General features: G+C 42.0%; 1 protein-coding gene across 1 annotated transcript in view; it reads left to right on the top strand.

Annotated features, from left to right (window-relative positions):
* Window positions 1-1374: 1374 nt before the first annotated feature.
* HAL (histidine ammonia-lyase) overlaps window positions 1375-24074 on the top strand; it is a 30941-nt gene continuing 8241 nt past the window's right edge. Inside the window, exons 1-16 of the mRNA XM_004381241.2 lie at window positions 1375-1621; window positions 2221-2281; window positions 2382-2409; window positions 2826-2900; window positions 2995-3067; window positions 3165-3231; window positions 3557-3594; window positions 4265-4390; window positions 6304-6443; window positions 9380-9427; window positions 10831-10978; window positions 11730-11825; window positions 11922-11980; window positions 14838-14918; window positions 21712-21777; window positions 21852-22017. Of these exons, the coding sequence (XP_004381298.1) occupies window positions 1375-1621; window positions 2221-2281; window positions 2382-2409; window positions 2826-2900; window positions 2995-3067; window positions 3165-3231; window positions 3557-3594; window positions 4265-4390; window positions 6304-6443; window positions 9380-9427; window positions 10831-10978; window positions 11730-11825; window positions 11922-11980; window positions 14838-14918; window positions 21712-21777; window positions 21852-22017 (1519 nt within the window). The remainder of the gene's footprint in view (window positions 1622-2220; window positions 2282-2381; window positions 2410-2825; window positions 2901-2994; window positions 3068-3164; window positions 3232-3556; window positions 3595-4264; window positions 4391-6303; window positions 6444-9379; window positions 9428-10830; window positions 10979-11729; window positions 11826-11921; window positions 11981-14837; window positions 14919-21711; window positions 21778-21851; window positions 22018-24074) is intronic.

Here is a 24074-nt window from a genome sequence, read left to right as displayed (position 1 = left end):
TTGATCACTTTGACCACTGTGCCACCAGGGCTTCTTCACTACACCACGGTTCCCTAATTCTCCCAACAGCCCCTTGAAATAGGTACAGGCAGTCCCAGATTATGAATGAGTTCCATTCCCAAATCTGTCTTCAAGTATAGGTAAGTTGGAACAGTTAGGTATGGTTTGTATCTAATGTCAGTTAATCAAATGTTTGTCTTAGTATATAGTATACAGTGTACCTTTCTATGCACAGAAAATGTTAAAGAAACACTTTCAGATACACTAAAACATCTTTAACTTAATAATACAGTAATAATAATAATGTTTTGATGTGTGTCACAAAGTAAAGCCCGTTTATTATTACAAACCATGTACCTCAAATTTTCAATATAATAGGCTTGACAGGGGTTGGTTCATAACTATAAGGGTTGTATGTAAGTCGGCCACTCATAACCCAGGGACTGCCTGTGCAATTATTAACTTCATTTTACAGATGAAGAAACTGAGGCCCAGAGAAGCTAAATAACTTTCTTAGAGGTCACATAGCTAGCAAATGGCAGAACCAGGATTTGACCCCAGACAGATAGCGAGAATACTGCAATGAAGCAGTTAACCCCTTTATCTTTTGATGAGGAAAGAGAGGCTAATCAGTAACTTGCCCAAGGCAGGGGCTAATAGTGGAGCTGGGTGTCCCACCCATGGCTATCTGAGCTGTTAACCTCCAAGTCATGGGGTTCATTTGTCCAGATGATGACCTTCAGTTGTGAAAATGATCTCTGGCCTCTGCAGTCTTCCTTTGTAGAAGGACCTTACCAGTGACAGGGAGTAGTTGCCCAATGCTTGTTTGTGGAATAAACAAATAAATGAAGATTGCTACACTCCGTGGTGTCACAGTTGGCCAGCAGGGTGCATTTTACCATTGAGTAATTCCAGATAAAGACAGGAACACGGTGTTAATATAAGCTGCCCGTAATGCAGGAGAACAGAGGCAGAAACCTGGGGTGAGGAAGAAGTCCGGGACCCTGACGAGAGGGGGCCAGTAGAGGGTGCCACGCAGGAGCTGGAACTCCTAGCAACTCAGAGACCCCAGCCCTTTCTGCCAGCAGGGGCTGGATGGCAGGTGGACAGGCCACTCATCTGCATGCATCCCCCTCTCCTGCACGTAGGTAGGCCGCAAAAACAACCCAAAGGGGCCCTCTATACATATTTGTCCAACACGTGAATGAGTGAATGCGAGGGAGGGGGCATGTTTTGAAAGTCCATATTTGCCATCCACACCCTGGCAGTCACTCCTGGATAGAACTCTCCCTTCCCATTGACTGTCACCGGCAGAAGGGCAGGCACAGCGCAGCCTGGTTAAGGTGGCCTAATTGTGGCCGCGGCGAAGGGGCCATGCCCAGATACACGGTACATGTGCGCGGGGAATGGCTGGCCGTGCCCTGCCGGGATGCTCAGCTCACTGTGGGCTGGCTGGGCCGGGAGGCAGTGCGGCGCTACATCAAGAACAAGCCTGACAACGGTGGCTTTGCCTCGGTGGACGCCGTGAGCTTCCTTGTGCGCCGATGCAAGGGCCTGGGCCTGCTAGACCATGAGGACACCCTGGAGGTGGCCCTGGAGGATAATGAGTTCGTGGAAGTGGGTAAGTGGTCAGAGGGAAGAAGTAAACTGATGCCTCCTGGTCTTACTTGGTCCTCAAGTCCCTAGGAGGGAGGTTCTATTGTTCTCCCCTTCTCGGCCTTGAAAGAACCTCACCAGACTAGAGACCAGGAGCCAGAGACATAAGAGGTTAAGATTTAAAACAAAGTGAAGCTGGGAGTGGGGAGGGGGTCTATATATTTTGAACTTCATTTAAACTCGTGTCTCCACCCTGCCACTTGGATGTCTGCCTGTTGCTCTCTTCCTATGTAAAGATGCTAAGACCACTTTCAAACACCTAATCTCCGTTTTCAAGCAGCCAAAAACCTGGTGCAATTGAACAGCCCTTTCTTGGTTTAACAAAACCAAAAATCCCAACTCATTGCCATCCAGTCGATTCTGACTCCCAGCCACCCTATAGGACAGAGCAGAACTGCCCATAGGGTTTCCAAGGAGCGGCTGGTGGATTCAAACTGCTGACCTTTTGGTTAGCAGCCAAGCTCTTAACGATTGCTACCTCAGGGCTCCTTCTCCGTTTATAGCAACACCACATGTGGCCTCATGTTGTGATCTGTAACAAGAGTCTCTCTTGCATTGTTTCAGTCATAGAAGGGGATGCAATGTCTCCAGACTTTATTCCATCCCAACCAGAGGGAGTTTACCTGTATCCTTTCCTGTGGCTCTTTGGTCTGCTCTGTGGGTTACCCCTGCCAGATGATGGGGCTGGGGCTTTTCCATATTATTTTCCTTTACCTGGGCTTCAGATACAGCAAATACCGGGAACCTGAAAAGGTAAGCTTCAAACCACTTTCTTTTTGTTAAGAAAACTAAGTCAGGTCTTTGCAGCCCTCACTTAAGGAGAGAGAGGGCCAGCAAAATTGATGAGTAAAGACCATGAATTGGGATAGGGTTTGGTCCAGCTTCAATTTGGAGGGAAAGAGAGCTGGCAAAGGCATTGTGCTTTTGAGTTTCTAACTTTTCTTACCCAGCCTCCTCTTAAGCAAGTTGCCTTTTTAATTAGCACACTAATGTTTCACCAACCAAAAAAAAGACCCAAACCCACTGCCATCTGGTTAATTCCAACTTTTGGCAACTCCAGTGATGAAATCTCTGAAGTGTCAAAGTTTAGTTCTGTTTGGGGTTTTCCTATGTTTGTGCCAGAGTAACTAAGCTTTTCAAATTCACTGAAATTCCCTTCTTTTGTGCAGTGCATTGACTTAGATGGGGACAGTCTGACCACAGAGGATCTGGTCAACTTGGGAAAGGGCCACTACAAAATAAAGGTATAGGGGAGGGAGCAGAGGGATGTCATCTTTGGCCATTTTCGCCACACATAGAAGCCTTTAACGTGCTCAACTCTGAACAACATTTTTCTAGCTCACCCCAAGTGCTGAAAAGAAGGTACAGAAATCCAGGGAAGTCATAGACAGCATCATAAAAGAAAAAACTGGTATCTTTTTCTCTTTGTGTAATAAAATTCTCTGTACGGGTTTAAAAAAAAATTGCTTGTGTCTAATTTTGTAATGTCTGCTTTTTTTTTTTCCTAGTTGTTTACGGTATTACTACAGGTTTTGGGAAATTTGCCAGAACTATAATTCCTATCAATAAGCTAGAGTAAGTTTGATTTCACTCCTTCCCACCCTGTCTTTGAGGTTTCTTTTAACAAGGGAAATGATTAACATTTGAATTTCGGTTAAGGTGTATCTCAATCAATCTTCACAGCTCTGAAATTAGGGGTCATCCCAATTTTCAGGTGAGGAGGATCAGGTTTGAGTTAACTTGCACACAAGTTGGTATTGAAAACACACACTTGATAGCTTCTTCCACTGCATCACACTGCCTCTTTCTATCCTTCCGAACTATTCTTCCCTCATTGCCCCAGCTAAGTGAACATTTTCACTACAAGATATCTAACAGGATTTTTTCCTTTCTCTTCCAGGGAGCTCCAGGTAAACTTAGTACGCTCACATTCTTCAGGTAATCCATTCAAATTGTTGGGGTGCCTTCTGATGACAGAAGCTAACCTAGATCTTGTTTGATTAGATGAATAAACTGCAACACAGTGTGATTCATCCTATAAAAGCCCCAAGGAGGGTCTAGTGCATTCCAAGGACTAGCTGCCAAATTCTGCTGCAAGGGTGGAAGGGAAGCAGAAAGCATCATACAAGACCACCTTTCAGCTGAATCTCAGACGAAGGAATGGACCAGGTGGAGGGATGGGGTTGAGATAGGAGCACATGTAACATCATGCTGAGAGAATGGTGCATTCAGGGAACTAAATTCATGGCTGGAATGTGGGGAATGAGCTGCAGGTTGGAGAGCAAGATGAAATGAGAAAGCCTGTCAAAAATCAGTTCCCATCAAATTGTGAAAGAGCTTGTGCTGAGTAGTCTCGACATTTGGGATGGTGGGGCCCCACTAAAATGTTCCATGAAGGGGAATTGAGAAGGTGAAACTGGGGCTTTACATCTGTCTGGAAGATGGGGCCTTGAGAAGTGAGACAGGCAGGAGGGAGAACCACCTGGGTCAAGAGGAGAAAGGTGCTAGGAAACTGAACTAAAGTGGAGAACAATTTGAGAGATCAAGATAGCCTTGAGGTGGAAAGGGGTTTGGCTTTCTTGGAGAAAACATCAGTTCTGTTTTATAGGTGTTGGGAAACCACTAATCCCTGAGAGATGTCGGATGCTCCTGGCTTTAAGGATAAATGTCTTAGCCAAAGGTTACAGTGGCATTTCCTTGGAGACCCTCAAACAAGTTATCGAAGTATTTAATGGTAATGCAATGGACCCCTGGGTGGACCGTCCACTGAGGCTGGGCATGTACCACAGGGTAGAATCAATTGATGGGTTGGTGAGGAATTGGATGAGAAAAAAGATAGAAACTAATTGAGATGAATGGAAAATGACCTTGGCAAGAAGAATAGCTAGAGATGGGAGTGGGTAAATGGGACAGGGATGCTTACTCCCATGTACTTTAATCCATTCTACATCACCCTTCACTTAGTATTTGGCGTCTTTAAGATCAGAGCAAGCTCCTTAGTCTGGCCTTAAGTTCAAGCTGAAGAGACCCCTTTATCCAGTGGTACCCAAACGTGGTTAGTGAAGCATCAAATCATCTGGGAAGCGTAATGATTTCTGGACGTCCATCGCAGAGACACTCAGTAGTTCTGGTTGGTGCCTGGGAACCTGAAATCTTAATGCTCCCCAGACTTGAAAAATTGAAATCCAGCTTCTTGCATAAGGTAGAACAGAAATGCAAAGAGGTTAATGACTTGTTTATGATCACAAAGCTAGATAATGGCAGATATGCAGCTCAACTCTTTAGAGCTTACTTCTTGAGATAGGGAAATTCAAAGATTTGAAATGCTTGGAGACCACTGTCCCTTCTTACCAACCCAGATACATTTTCTAGGTCAGCAAAGGCTCCAAGGCTCTTTGTGAGAAAGGAGTGGGAGGAGAAAGGGCTGGGTAGTCACACAGAGCAATCACCCCACGCTGTGGATACAAGTGGCCCATAAATATATGCCAGTTGGTGATTATCAATTTGAATGAACAATTTTTAGTATATAGGGCCATGCTAAGCAGACTTGTAGTGATTCTAACACCCATTTTTACTCTCACCCTGGTCTGCCTTACTTATGAACCTAAAATCTCAGATAATACAACTTTGGCCTTGAACCCAATCTGTGCTTCATGGATGAGTCTAAGGCACCTAGGCACCTAGGACTCTGAGAATTCCCCAAGGTGAGCTGCTATCTGGAAATTGACCTGTGGATGGCACTGCTTTATCCTACGGACATTATTTAGCAGTTGGAAGAAATACTGATACCAGGAGTCTCATTAGACTTTAGAACAATGAAGCCTCCTTCTGGTAACTTATTGGAACTTTATTACAAAATAGTACATGCTCATTTACAAGTGGTAGATGGCAGATTAGGTGATTTGGAAGCTGGCAAAAAAGAAGAGACTAAGTTACCTATGACTTTATCTCCCCAGAGAACCTCTGTTAACAATTTGGTGTACATATCCTTCTAGAACAGTTTATATAATTTTCCTAAAATATTACCTTTTGCTTTGTAGTATAAACATGTCTCCAAACATTCTTCAACAGCTTTGAATGACTATGTACTGTTTAGTCATATGAATGTACCTTAATTTCATATTTAGATAATTTCAAATTTTTTGTTCTTATAAACAAGGCTGTAATGAACAACAGGTAGTTATTGATCAAGCCTTTAAGACACATTGCTAAAATTTCTAGAAATTGAAGTATTAGGTCAAATTAGAACATGTACATTTTGAAAGCTTTGCTACTGGGAGGGTTCGCCTTCCCTCCCTTTCTCTCCTCTTCCTTACCTCCCTTTTCCTTCCTCCTTCCCTCCCTCCCTTCCTCCCTCCTTCCCTCTTCCCTCTTCCATCCTTCCTTCCTCAGTTCCTTCCTTCTTTCCTTTCTCCCTCCCTCCTTCCTTTCCTTCCTTCCTCCCTTTCTCTCTCTCTCTTTCTCTCTTTCTACAGCAGCTCAGCCAGGTCCCTTAAGCATTACTGTGCTTGAGAAATTATCTCTCTCCAGGTCTTTATGCCATAAAGTGATACTAGATGGAGTTTTGGGTGGGGGGGGTTCACTGGCCAAACAAGAAGAGCCAGAATGAAGTACTCGTGAAGTAACTCGTGCCTACTGCTCTCCTAGCTTCCTGCCTGCCCTATGTTCCAGAGAAAGGAACAGTTGGCGCCAGTGGAGACCTTGCCCCACTCTCTCATCTTGCTCTCGGGCTAATTGGAGAAGGGAAGATGTGGTCTCCAAAGAGTGGCTGGGCTGATGCTAAATATGTAAGTCTTTAATAACAGCTTCCGTCTATTATTGAAGTAATTTCCTAGATTAATTTCCCTAGGCTGGTCCCTGGGTATACTTAATCACTTAATCCTTATTAAACAAAGAAAAAAACAAAAACAAAACCTAAACCCACTACTATTGAGTCAACTGTTTAGGACAGGGTAGAACTGGCCCAAAGGATTCCCAAAGTTGTAAATCTTTACGAAAGCAGACTGTTCCATCTTTTTTTTCCTGAGGAGTGGCTAGTGGGTTTGAACTAACGACCTTTAGGTTAGCAGCTGAGCACTTAACCACTGTGCCACCAGGGCTGTTTTGATCCTTATTACTTATCACTTTACCCTTACAACAGCGCAATGACGGAGGCACCGTTGTTGTGTGCTGCCAAGTCAATTCCGACTCATAGCGACCCTGTGAGGGAGGGACTAATATCCCTATTTTATAGATGAGACAACTGAAGCTTAGAAGTCAAATTAGGCAAGAATATGAGCTTCTATACCAGACTTTCTGTGCTTGGTGATGACCTTGGTGAGAAAGTGCAGCTGATAGTGTTCAATGAGGCGTTGGTGGCTCACCGGTAGAACTCTTACCTCCAGGCAGGAGACCAGGTTCAACTCCCAGCCAATATCCCTCATGCCCAACACTACCCATGTGTCAGTGGAGGCTTGTGTGTTGCTATGATTCTGTACAGGTTTCAGAGGAACTTTCAGACAAAGATGGACTAGGAAGAAAAGCCTGCTGATCTACTTCTGAAAATCAGCCAGTGAAAACCCTATGGATCAAAATAGTCAGATCCACAAGTGCTTATGGGGGTGGTGCAGGACCAGGCAGCATTTCATTCCATTGCATACGGCATCACCATGAGTCAGGGGCCAACTCAATGGCAGCTAACAATAACAGCTAGTGCTAATCCTGGAGATTTACTCTGTACCTAAAATACATCCAGTGCCCATCAATGGTGTCACACAGCAATGTAAGTTTATTTAGAAGCTGGTCTCACCGAGGCAGAGCTGTGGATCATAGCATTACTGTGTGGTCTCTGAAAAGCAGGTCCCATTTTCCCTGGTGACACAGTGGTTAAAGCTATCAACTGCTAACTGAATGGTCAGCAGTTTGAAACCACCAGCCCCTTCACAGGAGAAAGATGTGGCAGTCTGCTTCTGTAGAGGTTTACAGCCTTAGAAACCCTATGAGGTCTCTATGAGTCAGAATCCACTCGACTCTTATATCATCTTACCATTTTCCACTGTACTCTATCCACTCCCTGCTTCCTCGGGCACTTAACATACTATAACTACAGTTGCCCCTTGGTTAGTCTGTCTCTGTTTTTCTTAACCCCAGTCCCAGCCTCAAGTTATGAGTCAGAGACTGCTCCTCTCTTCGCTCTAACACCCAAAACAGAATCTGGTATGTAATACGTGTTCAAACATACCTGTCAATGGAATAATAAGTGGTTCTGATGCTGTTTTCTTCTTTAACTCCCCCTTCATTCTTCCATATTGTTGTTATTAGTAGTTGCTGTCAAGTAGATTTCGACTCATAGAGACCCCATGTATTACAGAGTAGAACTGCTAGGGTTTTCTTGGCTGTAATCTTCATGGAATCAGATCGCCAGGCCTTTCTTCCACAGCACCAATGAATGGGTTCAAACCACCAACCTTTAGGTTAGCAGTCAAGTGCAAACCATTTGCATCACCCAGTGACATTTCCTTCCTCCACAGAGGGACCTTAACTTAGTGGCTGTTTTTACTTATTTTATTTCAGGGAAAGGTTAGTTGCCATTTCTGCTCAGGATTCTTTTTCTATTAGGCCCGTAACGTGCTCTTCATTAGATGTCACGCATTTGCCACACAAGCAAGGAGCCCTGCTCTGAGGGCTGCCAGTGTTTGTTGTTGTTAGTTGCTGTCAAGTCAGCTGTAACTCATGGCAACCCCATGTGTAACAGACAAAACATTGCCCAGTCCTACACCATCTTCACGATTATTGGCAAGTTTGAGTCTATTGCTGCAGCTACTGTGTATTCTGAGTGCCTTCCAACCTAGGGGGTGCATCTTCTATATTGGACTATATTGGACAGTATTCTATTGTGCTCCATAGAGTTTTCATTGGCTAATTTTTGGAAGAAGATCACCAGGCCTTTCTTCCTAGTCTGTCTTAGTCTGGAAGCTCTATTGAAACCTGTCTACCATGGGTGACCCTGCTAGTATTTGACCTTCCAGCATCATAGCAACACGCAAGCCACCACAGTACGACAAACTGACAGACAGGTAGTGGTGCCAGTGTTTAGATAATTAGAAATGACGGTAGAGGGCATTTTAGGTCAAGCTCTGGAGGCAGGAGAGTGGGCAGGTGGGAGGAGCCCAGCCTTGTTTCAGGAAAGGGGTGTGTATGTGTCAGGAAGGAGCAGCAAAAAAGATACATCCGCTAAGGTGGAAACTGAATACAAAGGACCTGTTGTTGCTGCATGCTGTCAAGTCAATTTCGACTCATAGCGACCCTATAGGACAAAGTAGAACTGCCCCATAGGCTTTCCTGTGGCTATTATCTTTATGGGAGCAGATCACCAGGTCTTATCTCCCACAGAGCTGCAGGTGGGTTTGAACCTCTGACCTTTTGGTTAGCAGCTGAGCACTTAACCATTGCACCACTGGGGCTCCTACAAAGGACCTATAAACCAAAATTTAGGGTTGTTCTGTAGACAATAGAGCCCCTGATTTTTTTTAGTACAAAATTTATTTGAAAGATAAGTCTGCTTTCAGGCTGAAAAACAGAATTAGAGAATAGACAAGAGGCCACGAACAGAGCCAATTCGTGTACATCTAATCCTTTATAAGACTGCCCTTCGGGCTTAAACCTTTATTGGGTTCCATATGAAATTAGAACTAGGCTGATATTTCACTTGATAAACATTTTTATCTTTTTAATCTTTGTACAGGTACTGAAAGCCCATGGATTGAAACCAATTGTTTTGAAACCAAAAGAGGTAAGGAAATTAAAGGAAAATTTATTTCTATTAGCACTTCTTTATATTTGTACTATTTTCATTCTTAATAACAGATCAATGATCCCTTAAAACAAATGTAGCTTAATGCTTGTTGGAAGTTGGTCATTGAAGAAAGAGGCTCCTTAAACAAATAATTTCTTTTATAAGGATCAGCACAAAGCTGGTTCCTGTGAGACAGAGGTCAAAGATGTTCCAAATGTCCAACTTTTCCAAGCTGCTGTAGCACTACATCATCTCTAACGTCAGCTACTCCCTCTCCCCTCCATACTCTCCTCCTTCTTTGGGTTCCTTAATTTGTTGCAACATCCCACAGAACTCACCAACCATATAAAGGAAATGGCTCGCATGGTTGTGGAGGCTGGCAAGTCCCAAATTCATGGGTCAGGCATAGTCTTCTCCCTGGCCCTCAGTCTGTGCCCAAAGGCAGTCAACTTTCTTACTCTGTGAGCCAGGAAGCCTACTGCGCCAAATCCTGTGAGTTTCTGCTGCAGGCCTCTGCTGCCAGCCTCTCCCTCCGTGGAGGTAGTGGGCTCTTCTCTCTGCTCTGGAATTGGCTCTCTTTTAAGGCAAGACTGACCCATCCCCTTGGTGGGCCACAGGTATCTTATTTGCATAGCTCCACCCAATCACCTGGGTGGGAGTTACAAGACCATGGCGAGAAAGCCCTTAATAAGTAATTCATCACACCGCACTCCTCAATAAACATTTAAAAATTCTTCATGCCACAAATGCTTAAGGGAGTCTCGTACAACTTCAAATTGGAATCTGGGATGCTCTAGCTAACAGGGCTGGACCAGAATTGTCTTAGGGTGTCTTGTCTACAATGGTGACAAGTCAAAGAAGAAATGTAGCATGATTAAGAACTAGAGATTTTATGTGTAGTCTACACTCTGAAGCTACCATTCCCGCCTTAAGAATGGGAATAAAAACCAGTTGCTGTCAAGTTTACGCCAACTCATGGCAACCTCATGTGTGTCATGGTAAAACTGTGCACCATGGGGTTTTCAAGGCTGAGTTTTCAGAAACAGATCACCAGGGCTTTCTTCTGAATCACCTCTTGGTGGATTCAAACTGCCAGCCTTTTGGTTAGCAGCTGAGCACGTTAACCATTAGCACCACCCGGGGATGCCTAAGAATGGGGATAAGTAACAGGTAACCCATTTGCCAGATTTGTGCTAATGCTTTCACATGGGATAGCACTTAATCTCAAGTGTTTAAATAAACATTACTGTCCTGCGTGTTAGAAAACATAAATAAACACAGTTCAGCTGGTTTATTTTTGGGCTGGTTTTTCTCTTATGAAAGCAAATGACACGAAATCAACTTGTGTGTTGGTTAGTTACAATAAACACTGTAGGAAACAATTCTCTCCCTCCGGATAGGGTCTGGCGCTAATCAACGGGACACAGATGGTCACCTCGCTGGGCTGTGAAGCTGTGGAGAGAGCTAGCGCGGTGGCGCGGCAGGCTGACATCGTGGCGGCCCTGACTTTGGAGGTGCTCAAGGGCACCACCAAAGCCTTCGATACTGGTCAGCATGGTTCTTCCCTTTGGTTGCTACTCATTCAACCAGAAGCTGGTGGGGTGCTATGGTCCAGGTCTTTAGATACGGGAGTGGTAGGGTGGGTGGTAGGGAAGAAGAGGAGAAAACCCAAGTGCTGGTGGCATGCCTACCATAGCTACAACTTCATCTAAGTTACGCCACCCTTAATCCTTGAAATGGCCATGTTTTACGGACAGAAGCTGACCCTGAGAGTTAAATGGCGTGCCCCAGCACCCAAACCCAACGCCCATCAAACTATGTGTTGTCTTAGGAATCTGTTCATGGGATTTTAGAACTAGAGTAGGATTAGGGTTGGTCCCCATTAGAAAGTTGGGAGAGAAAAACTATAGAAATGGTACCTTATCTAGAGTGCAGTGAGTTTGAAAGATTCCCTGTTATTTATTATAAGAAGTAGGACAGAAAAATTACTTAGTTAAATTAGGTCACCATAGAGCCCTCTCCCATTCTCTGCCTAAATCTCGTAAGGGTAGACACATTGTCTTGAGTTGAATTCCCAGTGAGTTCAACACATAGTTTGCACTCATACAAGTAAAGGAGAAAGAATAAAACAGTAAGGAGAGGCTTGCTTTTGGAGTTAAGTTTCTAAATTTGAGCAGTAGTTAAGGAGGCCTGGGCCTTTTGAGCATTGTGTCAGCACCTAGGATAGTCCTGAATCATCACTGGTAGTTTATTCCAAATATAAGGAATACTCAGACTTTTTCTCTGTCATCAATTCTAGACATTCATGCTGTTCGCCCTCATCGTGGGCAAATTGATGTTGCTTTTCGGTTTCGGTCCCTCTTGGACTCTGATCATCACCCATCGGAAATAGCAGGTCTGGACTGTTTATGTGGGTGAGCACGTTTGGTTACATGTTTAGTGAAAGAATTAGTAACATGTCCCTGTCTTATCTCTTCTACCTCTTCCACAGAAAGTCACAGGTTTTGTGATCGTGTTCAAGATGCATATACCTTGCGCTGCTGTCCACAGGTAACAAAAACCAACAAACTTTCCCAAATACAGTGGAGGGAGGAATAGAAAAAGAGGAAGGTGTTAGAGAATCTAACAAAAAGAAATCCAAGTTTCTTTACTGCTTCCATTAAAAAATTATGTATACCATACCTCCATTTACAATTCTATGAAGTTTCTATTCTTTATGGCAAGCTGTTTATTTTCTCTGGAATGCTTTGCTCAACCCCCTCATCAGAGGAATCCAATAGCCAACTTATTGTGTTGGTTTAGTGCCTTAGTTGTTTTAAACTCTTAGGAATAACATCATTTTAGCCAGTTAATGGAGTTTTACTGGTTTCCCTGTTAGACAGAACTTGAACCAGCCAGTCAGGAATGTTTACAGGAAAGTCTAATTGTATCATTTCCAAATTCAAGTACACATCCTTGATTGTACCTTATTTGCACTTGACAGTCAGACATAAATCATTATAAATGAATATGTAAGGCTTAACTTTAAACAAAAAATGCAGGTGGTCTGGCCTGGCATTAGGCATCCAATATTGGCAGATGTCACAATTCATTACCACATGGCCATGTGATCTGACACTGCCACAGTGCTGTCACTAGGGTGGTGTTGGGGTGTGGACTGCACCGGTGACACTGGGTCAGAGGAGGTGACACCAAAATGACTGTCTATGAAATTTTTGTGCAGTGTTTCAGTAGAAATTTATTATTTTTTATAAAAATATTCCTGTAGTTAGTTATAACAACAAAAACATTTTTCATAAGCCCAGCTTACATGCATCAATATACCTGCAAGGCTAAAATTCTATGCTAATTTATGTTTTGAACCTTCTAATGCGTTCCAATCAGAGCTGTCATTACTACCCAATTACAATGATGCTTAAAATCACGTGGTTTCGTCTGCAAACACGTGCTGTTGTTTTCATTGCTGCCAGTGTTTTTATAAGCGCTGATTTTGTCAAATTTTCTGGTGCTTTAGCCACAATATTGTGGTAATTAGTATTTGTGAACCTATGTCAATACCTTTTTTGAGAATGAAGTAGTAATGGAAGGAAAAGGAGAAAAATGAAAAAAGGCTTCTACTCAGTTACTGATAATATTGTAACTAATAATGTAATTCAACATAGAAAGATTTTACAAACAATTTTGTTAGTATTCATATAATCTAAGAAATATTACATTTAAGTAATTTACAACTATATTTATCACATTATTCTATGATAAAAATGGATAATAAACATTACTAAGGATTCTGTATGGTCAGGTACCGGAGGAGGTCCATGGAGGAGGGGGTGACACCATGAGTTACCACACTGGGTGGCACTAACTCTAGTGATGCCACTGCACTGGCAATTAGTTGGATGAGAAATTAATAAGGATCTTAAAAATGAAGCAATACTTGAGTTTCTGCCCAGTCCCAGTCTATAGGGTGATAGTGAGACCTCCCTAGCACAGAAGCTCTCATTTCCTTTTACTCAGCAAGTTCTATTCTAGCTAGCTTATTTAAAAAATAGATGAAAAACCTCTATGTGGAACAATTGCCAAATTAGCTCTACGGTAAGAATAAATCCTAGTTTTAAACATCCCTGATATTCTATGAAGGAGCCCTGGTGGCACAGTGGTTAAATGCTCAACTGCTGAAAGTCTGGCAATTCAAACACACCAGCTGCTCTGAGAGAGCTGTGGTAGTCTGCTTCCATAAAGATTTACAGCCTTAGAAACCCTATGGGGCAGTTCTACTCTGTTCTACGGGGTCACTATGAGTCGGAATCAACTCAATGGCCCAGGTTTTTCTGGATATTCTATGTGACAGGCAGCATTTTAAGTATCTTCCTGTGTTAACTCATTTAACGGTAACATGTTGTTATTGTTAGCTGCTGTCAAGTTGGCCCCAGCTCATGGCGACTCAATGTACAATGGCACGAAACACTGCCCAGTCACCTCCATGATTGGCTGGGGAGACAATGGTCTGTTGTGATCCATAGGATTTTCACTGGCTGATTTTTGGAAGTAGATCACCAGGCTTTTCTTCCTAGTCTGTCTTAGTCTGGAAGCATCATAGCAACATGCAAGCCTCCACTGGTAGACAGGTGGTGGCTGCATATGAGGTGGATTGGTCTCCCGCATGGGAGGTGAGAATCCTACCACTGAGCCACCAATGCTTCAACTATGAGATAGGTACTCTTATTCCCATTTTGCAGCTGGGGAACTGGGGCACAGAAGTTAAGTAACTTTCCCAAGGTCAAACACAGCTAGACTTTTACTTCCTTTACTTCTAGGAGAATCTAGAAGACAGGCACTGCTTTAGAGCATGTGTCTGTCTTGGGGATTGGTACGGAGTAGCTGACTTATTCATGAGTACCTTCCAACACAGCACCTTCATACTTCACAAACTTAACCTCCTTGGAGGAGAGCTTCCATCTGCGTGATTTCTATGTGTCATGTCTAAGAGTTCATTTGGATTATCTTATTTACTTGTCACAAGCTGTAAGGGAAGCACTATTGTCTGTTTTCTAAGTTTGTTTATGTTTCAACTAAAAATGTAAGTAACTTACCTAAGTCCTACTAATAACCAGGAATTGAATCTGCTAAAGTTGCCATTCTTTCTTCTACACCATGCTGTATTGTATAGATGGAAGTAATGTGGACTCATATTATAATGAATTAATTCTAATTTGTTTCCGTGAGCATCCAGGAGATTTATAACAAAATTATCTTCAAATCCCAGATATACAGACCATGATTTTCATGGTCATAACTACAAAGCACTTTCTGGGGAAGACTGAAGATGTTACCTTATAAGAATATTGGTACCTGAGAATACACTTAAGGGACTCAAATGGTCATATATCTTATTTTGGTTGTATTTTAGGTCCATGGTGTGGTGAATGACACAATAGCGTTTGTGAAGAATATCATCACCACAGAAATTAACAGTGCAACAGATAATCCTGTATCCTTTGATTGTTTACTAAATTGTAATTACAGGTAGTCTCTGACTTACGATGGGGTTACATTCTGACAACTCCATCAGAAATCTGTTCTCATGTAAGTTGAATACCTCTTTTTTTTTTTTAAGTTTTCATTATTATTGCCTTTTATTATCAGTATCTTTATAAATCTGATCTGTATCTGTCTTTGGGGATTGGCATGAGAGTGATAACATCAGCAAATTATGCACTGCAACACTGTACGTAGTACATATGACTAACAATAACATGTAGGAAAAAAACAAGGCCAGTCATAAGTGCAGTTTGTCATAACTCGAATATGTTATAAGTTGGGGACTACCTGTATAGAATTCCAGCTGGTAATTTTAATATTGGCTGGAGAAATCATTTTGTGTAGCATCTCATTTCAGTTACTCCATTTCATAGACCAAGTACCAGAGGCTCAGAGGTTAAGTGACTTTCTCCAGGTCAGAGTTGGTAAGTAGCAGAAGCAGGCCCGTCAACCTAATCTTTGGTTCTAACATGCTGAGCTTTCAAAACTGACCATTAAAGATTAATGGAACTAATGGACCACACCTACCAAGGCCTCCACCAGACTGAGTCCAGTACAGCTAGATGGTGCCCGGCTACCACCACTGCTCTGACAGGGATCACAACAGAGGGCTCTGGACAGAGCTGGAGTGGGATGTAGAACAAAATTCTAACACACAAAAAAAAAGACCAGATTTACTGGCCTGAAAGAGACTGGAGAAACCTCGAGAGTATGGCCCCCAGACACCCTTTTAGCTCAGTGGTGAAGTCACTTTTGAGGTTCACTGTTCAGCTGGGGATTGGACAGCCCCATAAAACAAAATGGGACTAATGAGGCACAGCAGTCCAGGGACAAGGACTAGAAGGCAGAAGGGGACAGGAAAGCTGGTTATGGGGAATCCAAGGTTGAGTAAGGACAGTGTTGGCAGGTAGTGGGGTTGTTAACCATTGTCATAGGGCAACATGTGTACTAACTGTTTAATGAGAAACTATTTTTTCTGTAAACCTTCACCTAAAGTACAATAAAAAAAAAAAAAAGATTAATGGAGTTATTCCCAGCATTGGCTGAGATGTTTCATGAAGACGGTTACCCTAAAACCTCCGCTGAAGTTGTTAGTACAAGTTTGAAGACCTCCCAACACAAGTGTGATTGGGTAGGTTGGCATTTACGCAAGCTTCCTGGATCTGGTGATGCTATGATTCAGCAAACAAAGGGCAGCCTTTTAACACTTACCAAAGCATTGATCCAACAGTTATGGCTTTCTCCCTCCCAAGTCTTTATTTCTGACACTGATTTTACTTAATTCCATGCTTACATGCTTGTAATATAAGAGAATAGTAAGAGCACTTTCATTTCTCAAAGGTGGAGCTCTACTTTCCTTAATGTTGTGTCTTGTCTCAGGGCAGTGAATGTTCTTTGATGGCTTAGCTCCCCAGAAGTTGACATGATTGGGCAGGGGTCACAGTGGCACAGTCTTCACAGAGACAATACTGCCTTTGAGGAACATCAGATCCCCTAGGAATCTATTTCTCCTATTTTATGTCTCTGCTAACCAAAAGGTCAGGAGTTTGAACCCACCAGCTGCTCCTTGGAGACCCTATGGAGCAGTTCTACTCTGTCCTGTGAGGTCAATATGAGTTGAAATAGACTCGACAGCAACGGGTTTGGTTTTTTTTTGTTTGTTTGTTTTCTTCCACTCTTAACATTGGAGAAAGGGCTGAATTGGAAGCCCTGGAAGCTGGAGTTCATAGCCTGGATTAGCAGATGGTTTCACAGCAGCTTCACAAAATGTTTTCAGTATGCCTTCTCTGACATTCCTATTCAGGTTGTGTATTTTATGTTCTCTCAGATTGTTTTACAGCTAAGTCAACTCCACACTAAGTAACTTTAGGATTATGTGTCTTTCAACTCACTAACCCACAAATGGAGTAGTAGTTTCCATGAACTCCATGCAGGCTTATCTCATGTATCAGTTCTTGCACTGTAGGGGTGAGGTAACCATTCTACACCTACATAAGTTAGACTTGAAAGGGTATCTTATACAGCAAAAAATGAAATTACTATTAAATCACTGGATATAGGGGAAGAGATAGTTTAGTACTAAAACCCCTGTCTGCCCCAGCAGATATTTCAGCAAAAAGTCCTTTATTTTCTTAATTAAAAATTATTTATTATTGAAGGAATTTTCAGTGGTCTAATATTTGGGAACTCATCTGTCATTTTATTGTACTGTGGTGGCTTGTGTGTCACTGTGCTGCTGAAAGCTATGCCACCGATATTTCAAATACCAGCAGGGTTATCCATGATGGACAGGTTTCAGTGGAGCTTCCAGACTAAGACAGACTAGGAAGAATGACCTGGCAGTCTATTTCTGAAAAAAATGGCCAGTGAAAACCTTATGGATAACAGTAGAACACTGATATAGTGCTAGAAGATGAGATCCTCAGGTTGGAAGGCACTCAAAAGATGACTGGGGAAGAGCTGCCTCCTCAAAGTAGAGTCGACCTTATTGACATAGATAAAGCTTTCAGGACTTTCATTGCTGATGTGGCACAACTCAAAATGAGAAGAAACAGCTGCAAACATCCATTAATAATCCAAATGTGGAATGTACGAAGTATGAGTCTAGGAAAATTGGAAGCCATCAAAAATGAAATGGAACACATTAAGATCAATATCCTAGGCGTTTGTGAGTTGAAAGAGACTGGTGTTGGTCATTCTGAATTAGACAATCATATGGTCTACTATGGTAGGAATGACAAATAGAAGAGGAATAGCATTGCATTCATTGTAAAAAAAAAAAAAAAATTCAGGATCTATCCTGAAGTACAATGCCGTCAGTGATAGGATAATATCCATACACCTACAAGGAGGACTAGTTAATATGACTATTATTCAAATTTATGCACCAATGCTAAAGATGAAAAAATTGAAGATTTTTACCAACTTCTGCAGTCTGAAATTGATCAAACATGCGATCAAGATGCATTGATAATCACAGGTGATTGGAATCTGAAAGTTGGAAACAAATAAGAAGAAATGGTAGTTGGAAAATATGGCCTTGGTTATAAAAACGATGCCAGAGATCACATGATAGAATTTTCTAAGAGTAACGACTTATTCATTGCAAATACCTTTTTTCAACAATGTAAACGGCAACTGTACACATGGACCTTGCCGGATGGAAGACATAGGAATCAAATCCACTACATCTGTGGAAACAGATGATGGAGATACTCAATATTATCAGTCCGAACAAGGCCAGGGGCCAACTGCAGGACAGACCATCAATTGCTCATATGCAAGTTCAAGCTGAAGCTAAGAAAATGAAAACAAGTCCATGAGGGCCAAAATATAACTGAGTATATCCCACCTGAATTTAGAGACTATCTCAAGAGTAGATTTGATGTACTGAACATTACTGACCCAAGAACAGAAATGAGTTGTGGCATGACATCAAGGACATCATGCATGAAGAAAGGAAAACGTAATTAAAAAGACTGAAAAGACAAGAATGGATGTCAGAAGAGACTCTGAAACTTGCTCTTGAATGTAGAGCAGCCAAAGTGAATGGAAGAAATAATGAAGTGAAAGAGCTGAACAGAAGACTTGAAAGGGTAGCTTGAGAAGACAAAGTATTATAATGAAATGTGCAAAGACCTTGAGTTGCAAAACCAAAGGGAAGAACACACTCAGCATTTCTCAAGTTGAAAGAACTGAAGAAAAAATTCAAGCCTCAAGTTGCAATATTAAAGGATTCTATGGACAAAATATTGAATGATTCAGGAAGCATCAAAAGAAGATGGAAGGGATACACAGAGTCACTGTATCAAAAAGAATTGGTCAATGTTCAACCATTTCAGGAAGTAGTATATGATCAAGAACTGATGGTACTGAAGGAAGAAGTCCAAGCTACACTGGAGGCATTGGTGAAAAACAAGGCTCCAGGAACTGATGAAATACCAATTGAGATGTTTCAACAAACGGATGCAGCACTGGAGTTGCTCACTCGTCTATGCCAAGAAATTTAGAAGAGATCCATATTCGTGCCCATTCCAATAAAGTAGATCCAACTGAATGTGGAAATTATCGAACAATATTGTTAATATCACATGCAAGTAAAATTTTGCTGAAGCTAATTCAAAAGTGCTTGCAGCAGTACATCAACAGGTAACTGCCAGAAATTCAGGCTGGATTCAGAAGAGGACATGGATCGAGGAATACCATTGGTGATGTCAGATGGATCTTGGCTAAAAGCAGAGAATACCAGAAAGATGTTTACCTGTGTTTTGTTGCCTATGCAAAGGCATTCAATTGTGTGGATCATGACAAATTATGGATAACATTTCGAAGAATGGGAATTCCAGAACATTTAATTGTGGTTATGCGGAACCTGTACATAGATCAAGAAGCAATTGTTCCAACAGAACATACTGCATGGTTTAAAGTCAGGAAAGATGTGCATCAGGGTTGTATCCTTTTACCATACTTATTCAGTCTGTATGCTGAGCAAATAATCCAAGAAACTGAACTATATGATTAAGAATCGGGCATCAGGATTTGAGGAAGACTCATTAACAATCTGCGATATGCAGATAACACAGCTTTGCTTGCTGACAATGAAGAGGACTTGAAGCACTTATTGATGAAGATCAAAGACTACAGCCTTCAGCATGCATTACACTTCAACATAAAGGAAACAAAAATCCTCACAACTAGACCAATAAGCAACACCATGATAAACGGAGAAAATATTGAAGTGTAAAGGATTTCATTTTACTTGGATCCACAATCAATGCCCATGGAAGCAGCGGTCAAGAAATCAAACAGCGCATTGCACTGGGCAAATCTTTCGCGAAAAAACCTCTTTAAAGTGTTAAAAAGCAACGCTGTCACTTTGAGAACTAAGGTGGCCTGACCCAAGCTATGGTGTTTTCAGACACCTCATACGCATATGAAAGCTGGACAATGAATAAGGAAAACCGAAGAAGAATCGATGCCTTTGAATTATGGTGTTGATGCAGAATATTGAATATACCATGGACTGCCAGAAAAATTAACAAACATGTCTTGGAAGAAGTACAGTCAGAAAGCTCCTTAGAAGCGAGGATGGTAAGACTTCATCTCAACTACTCTGGACAGGTTATCAGGAAGGACCAGTCCCTGTAGAAGGACCTCATGCTTGGTAGAGCGTCAGCAAGAGAGAAAGACCCTCAATGAGATGGATTGACACAGTGGCTACAATGACGAGCTCAAGCATAGCAACAACTGTGAGGATGGCACAGGACTGGGCAGTGTTTCATTCTGTTGTACATAGGGTCACTATGAGTTGGAACCTACTCAACAGCACCTAACAACAACGTAACAATATTTGGGAGTTCTCCAGCAATACTGGTATTCTCTGAAAGAATATTCTTCTCAGTTTTTCTATTGCAGCTCTACGGCACCTAGTACCTATTGCTGAATATTATGGAAATTAAATTTTAATCACTATTAATCTAGTTTGAGAAACCAACAAATGAATTTGGAACAATTAGAGAACAATGTTGATGATGTTCGCTGCTGTTGAGTCAGGCCTGACTCATGGGGACTTCATGTACAAGGGAACGAAACACTGGCTGTTCTTGTACCATCTCTATGATTATTTGGGGATCAGACCATTGTGATCCATATAATTTTCACTGACTGATTTTCAGAAATAGATAACCAGGACTTTCTTCCTAGTCTGTCTTAGGAAGTTCTGCTGAAACTGGTTCAGCATCATAGCAGCACCACTGATAGATGAGTGATGGATGTACTCAAGTCTCTGGCGTGGAAGGCAAGAATTCTATAACTGAACAATAGAACATGTTTAAGTTCTAAATTGGTGCAGAGATTATTTGCTACAGGGATTCAGATAATAGGAGACAGCCAAACCCCATGGTTGGGGGCAGGTTCATGGAAAGGAGCAGGAGCTACGCCTAATAGAATCAGCATTATACGTACAGAAAAGAGTAACTCCAAAATTGACTAGGTCAACGTACCACATGCATCTCCAGATCTTTGAAAGTCCAAATGTTTCCCATATACAGTGAGTTCCTAGTTAATAGGCAGTGAATATTCTATAGCCCAGTAGGTGAAAATTAGCTGTTTGGAATCAGAGATGAGAACCTGTCACTGCCTTTGGCTGGGTGCCTGCTGGTTTAAGTAAAATGTTGATAGAATGGAATTATACCTGAGGATAGTAGTAGTATCTAGAGGTTCCTTCTACTTAAATGGGGTTGCGAGGACCTATTAGCTGTCTGCTGTGAAAGTTGGCACAGGGTTACTGAGTTTGAATATTTTCCCAGAATTGATTGTTCCAGACACACAGGTGGTTACTTATCAGTAGAGTCTTCCATTCAGTAAATTCTTTTCCGGAGCACAAGTTTACAATGCCCACTGGAAAAACAGAATTCAGTTTTAAACTGGTGTCCTGGCCTCTGTTCTTAGCTTCAGGTTATAAACTTCTAGCCAGCCAGTACTAACCACCACATTAGTACAATTATGGTGCTTGAGAATCTAATCTCAAGAGGGAACCTCATCTCGTTCCACATTTCTTTGGCCCCCAATCCATAAGATTTTTATGCTTTTGTTTCCCTTTATGTCAACATATGCTTGTGGGAACACTTCTCTCTTCCTTTCCACCCCATATTTGTACAAGGGCTGCCACCCCAGTGTTAAAAATGAGTTATACTTGAAGTCATCTGCAAATGTTACGTTCAAGCCTTAACCTGCTTTGAAAGATGGTCTTCGCCAGCAGGGGAGAGACTATTTCTGGAGGAAACTTCCATGGTGAATACCCAGCCAAAGTAAGCTTTTTAGGATTGCTTCTGACCCTGGAAGTATATCTCAAGATAGGCTGACTGAATTGAGATTCTTTCAGGCCCTGGACTACTTGGCCATTGGTGTCCATGAACTTGCCGCGATTAGTGAAAGAAGAATTGAAAGGCTCTGTAACCCGTCCCTCAGCGAGCTGCCTGCCTTCCTGGTGGCTGAAGGTGGCCTGAATTCTGGGTTCATGATAGCCCACTGCACGGCCGCAGCCCTAGGTAAGGACACTGCCTTTTTCCCAGAACACAAGCCTGCCTACCAACGGGCTTTCCCATTTTACTTAAATGTGGCACATTTTGTCTTTGAACAAGATCTAATTTCAGGAACTTTTTCGCCACCTCCACTTCCATCCTCGCTCTCTCAATACAAATGCAGCAGGGTTTTTCTTAAATATAGTTTTAGAAAAAGAAAAGTTAAAATTTGACAATGTTATAGTGAAACAAAAGAAAAAAAAATAGTTGCCTAGAGTTGACTCAGACTCATGGCAACCCCACGTGTGTCAGAGTAGAACTGTGCTCCATAGCGTTATCAATGGCTGATTTTTCAAAAGTAGATCTCCAGACCTTTCCTCCAAGGAGCCTCTGGATGGACTCAAACTTCCCACCTTTCAGTTACAGCTGAGCATATTAACTGTTTGCACCACTCAAGGACTTCTATAGTGAAACATAATGATACAATAATGAGGTTGTAAATTTCTTTTCCATTTCTTTATGGAAAGCAGTTTGACATTACATATAAACTTCATCTTTGTATTTTTTTCCCTAATCTCAGTATGAAGACTATCAAAAGAGACAAAAATGTTTATAGTGACTGTTGAATCTTGAGCTAACCTGAATGACTAAACTTTGGATATATTCCGTTATATATGCTAAGTGAAGAATTTCTTTTATAAGGATCAGCACAAAGCTTGTTCTTTTGAGGTAGAGGTTAAAGATGTCCCAAATGTCCAACTTTTCTAAACTGCTGTACCACTCCATCATCTGTTACATCAGCTACTCCCTCTCCCCTCAGTACTCTCCCTCCGGTCTTTGGGTTTGGTAATTTGCTGCAACATCTCACAGAACTCACAAACTGTACTTACAGTTAGGTGGTTTATTAGGGAAGTAACAGGGTACAACTTGAGATCAGGGAATGACTCAGAAGTAACAGGAACAACTCAGGACACAGTTCTTGATCAGGACAGCTTCTTCTTGCCCTCTGTTGCTAGGCCCTGCTAGAAGCCTTCTTGGCTAAGTGTTACAACTCTTAGCTCTGTGGGCTGGCAAGCACCACTGCAACCATCTCATGCTAGTCTCCTGGTTCCTGCCGTCTTGTGCCGCTATCACTCTTGCTACTGCTATGCTGCTGTCTCTAGCTGTCTTCCATTTACAGCGCCTCCCTTTCTCTCTCTGTGTCTCCCTTTAAGCCTAGTGGGATGGTAAAATGGACCAAAATCCTCACTAGGATTTCATACACATTATTTGCATGGTACTATCCACACAAGTGTTCCATGCACCTTATTTGCATTAACAGCAAGCTGTCCAATCCACTTGGTGGACCACAAACACCTTATTTGCATGGTTCCACCTAATCATTGTGTGGGAGTCACAAAGACTATGGCTAGAAGGGCCATATTAAGTAATTCACTGCACCCACATATGCCAACCACTAAAAATCATAAAGGAGCCCTGGTTGCATAATGGTTAAGTTTTCGGCTGCTAACTGAAAGATGGGTGGTTCCAACCCACCAGCCTCTCCACGGGAGGAAGATGTGGCAGTCTGCTTCCCTAAATATTTACAGCCTTGGAAACCCTATGGGGCAGTTCTACTCTGTCCTATAGGGTTGCTATGAGTTGGAATCAACTCGACAGCAGTGAGCTTAAATCCCTAAATAGGATCGCCAGATTTGACATATAAGAATAGAGGTAGATTTGAAGTATTTAAATTTATATTTAATTCAATTTGAATGAAAATGTGAATTATTTGGGACATATACTAAAACATTATTTGTTGTTTATCTGAAATCCAAATTTAACTGGATGTCCTGGATTTTATTTGGCAACTCTGTCTCTACCAGGATAACATGGTGGTTAAAGCATGGACTCTGGATCTGAATCCTGAGCAAGTGTTCTTAATCTTGCTGATCCTCAGTTTATTCTTCTGTAAAATGGGGACCATAAACTTACCTAATGGGGCTGCTACGAGGATCAAATAAGTTATATGTGAAGCCTTGGAATTGTGCCTGGCACACGGTAAGCACTAAATAAACATTAGTGCTATTAATAATATTACTCAT

Source organism: Trichechus manatus, unplaced genomic scaffold (assembly GCF_000243295.1).
Source record: "Trichechus manatus latirostris isolate Lorelei unplaced genomic scaffold, TriManLat1.0 scaffold00081, whole genome shotgun sequence".
NCBI classification, from domain to species: Eukaryota; Metazoa; Chordata; class Mammalia; order Sirenia; family Trichechidae; genus Trichechus; species Trichechus manatus.
Note: the sequence above shows the minus strand (reverse complement) of the source record. Positions and strands in the feature narration are given on the sequence as shown.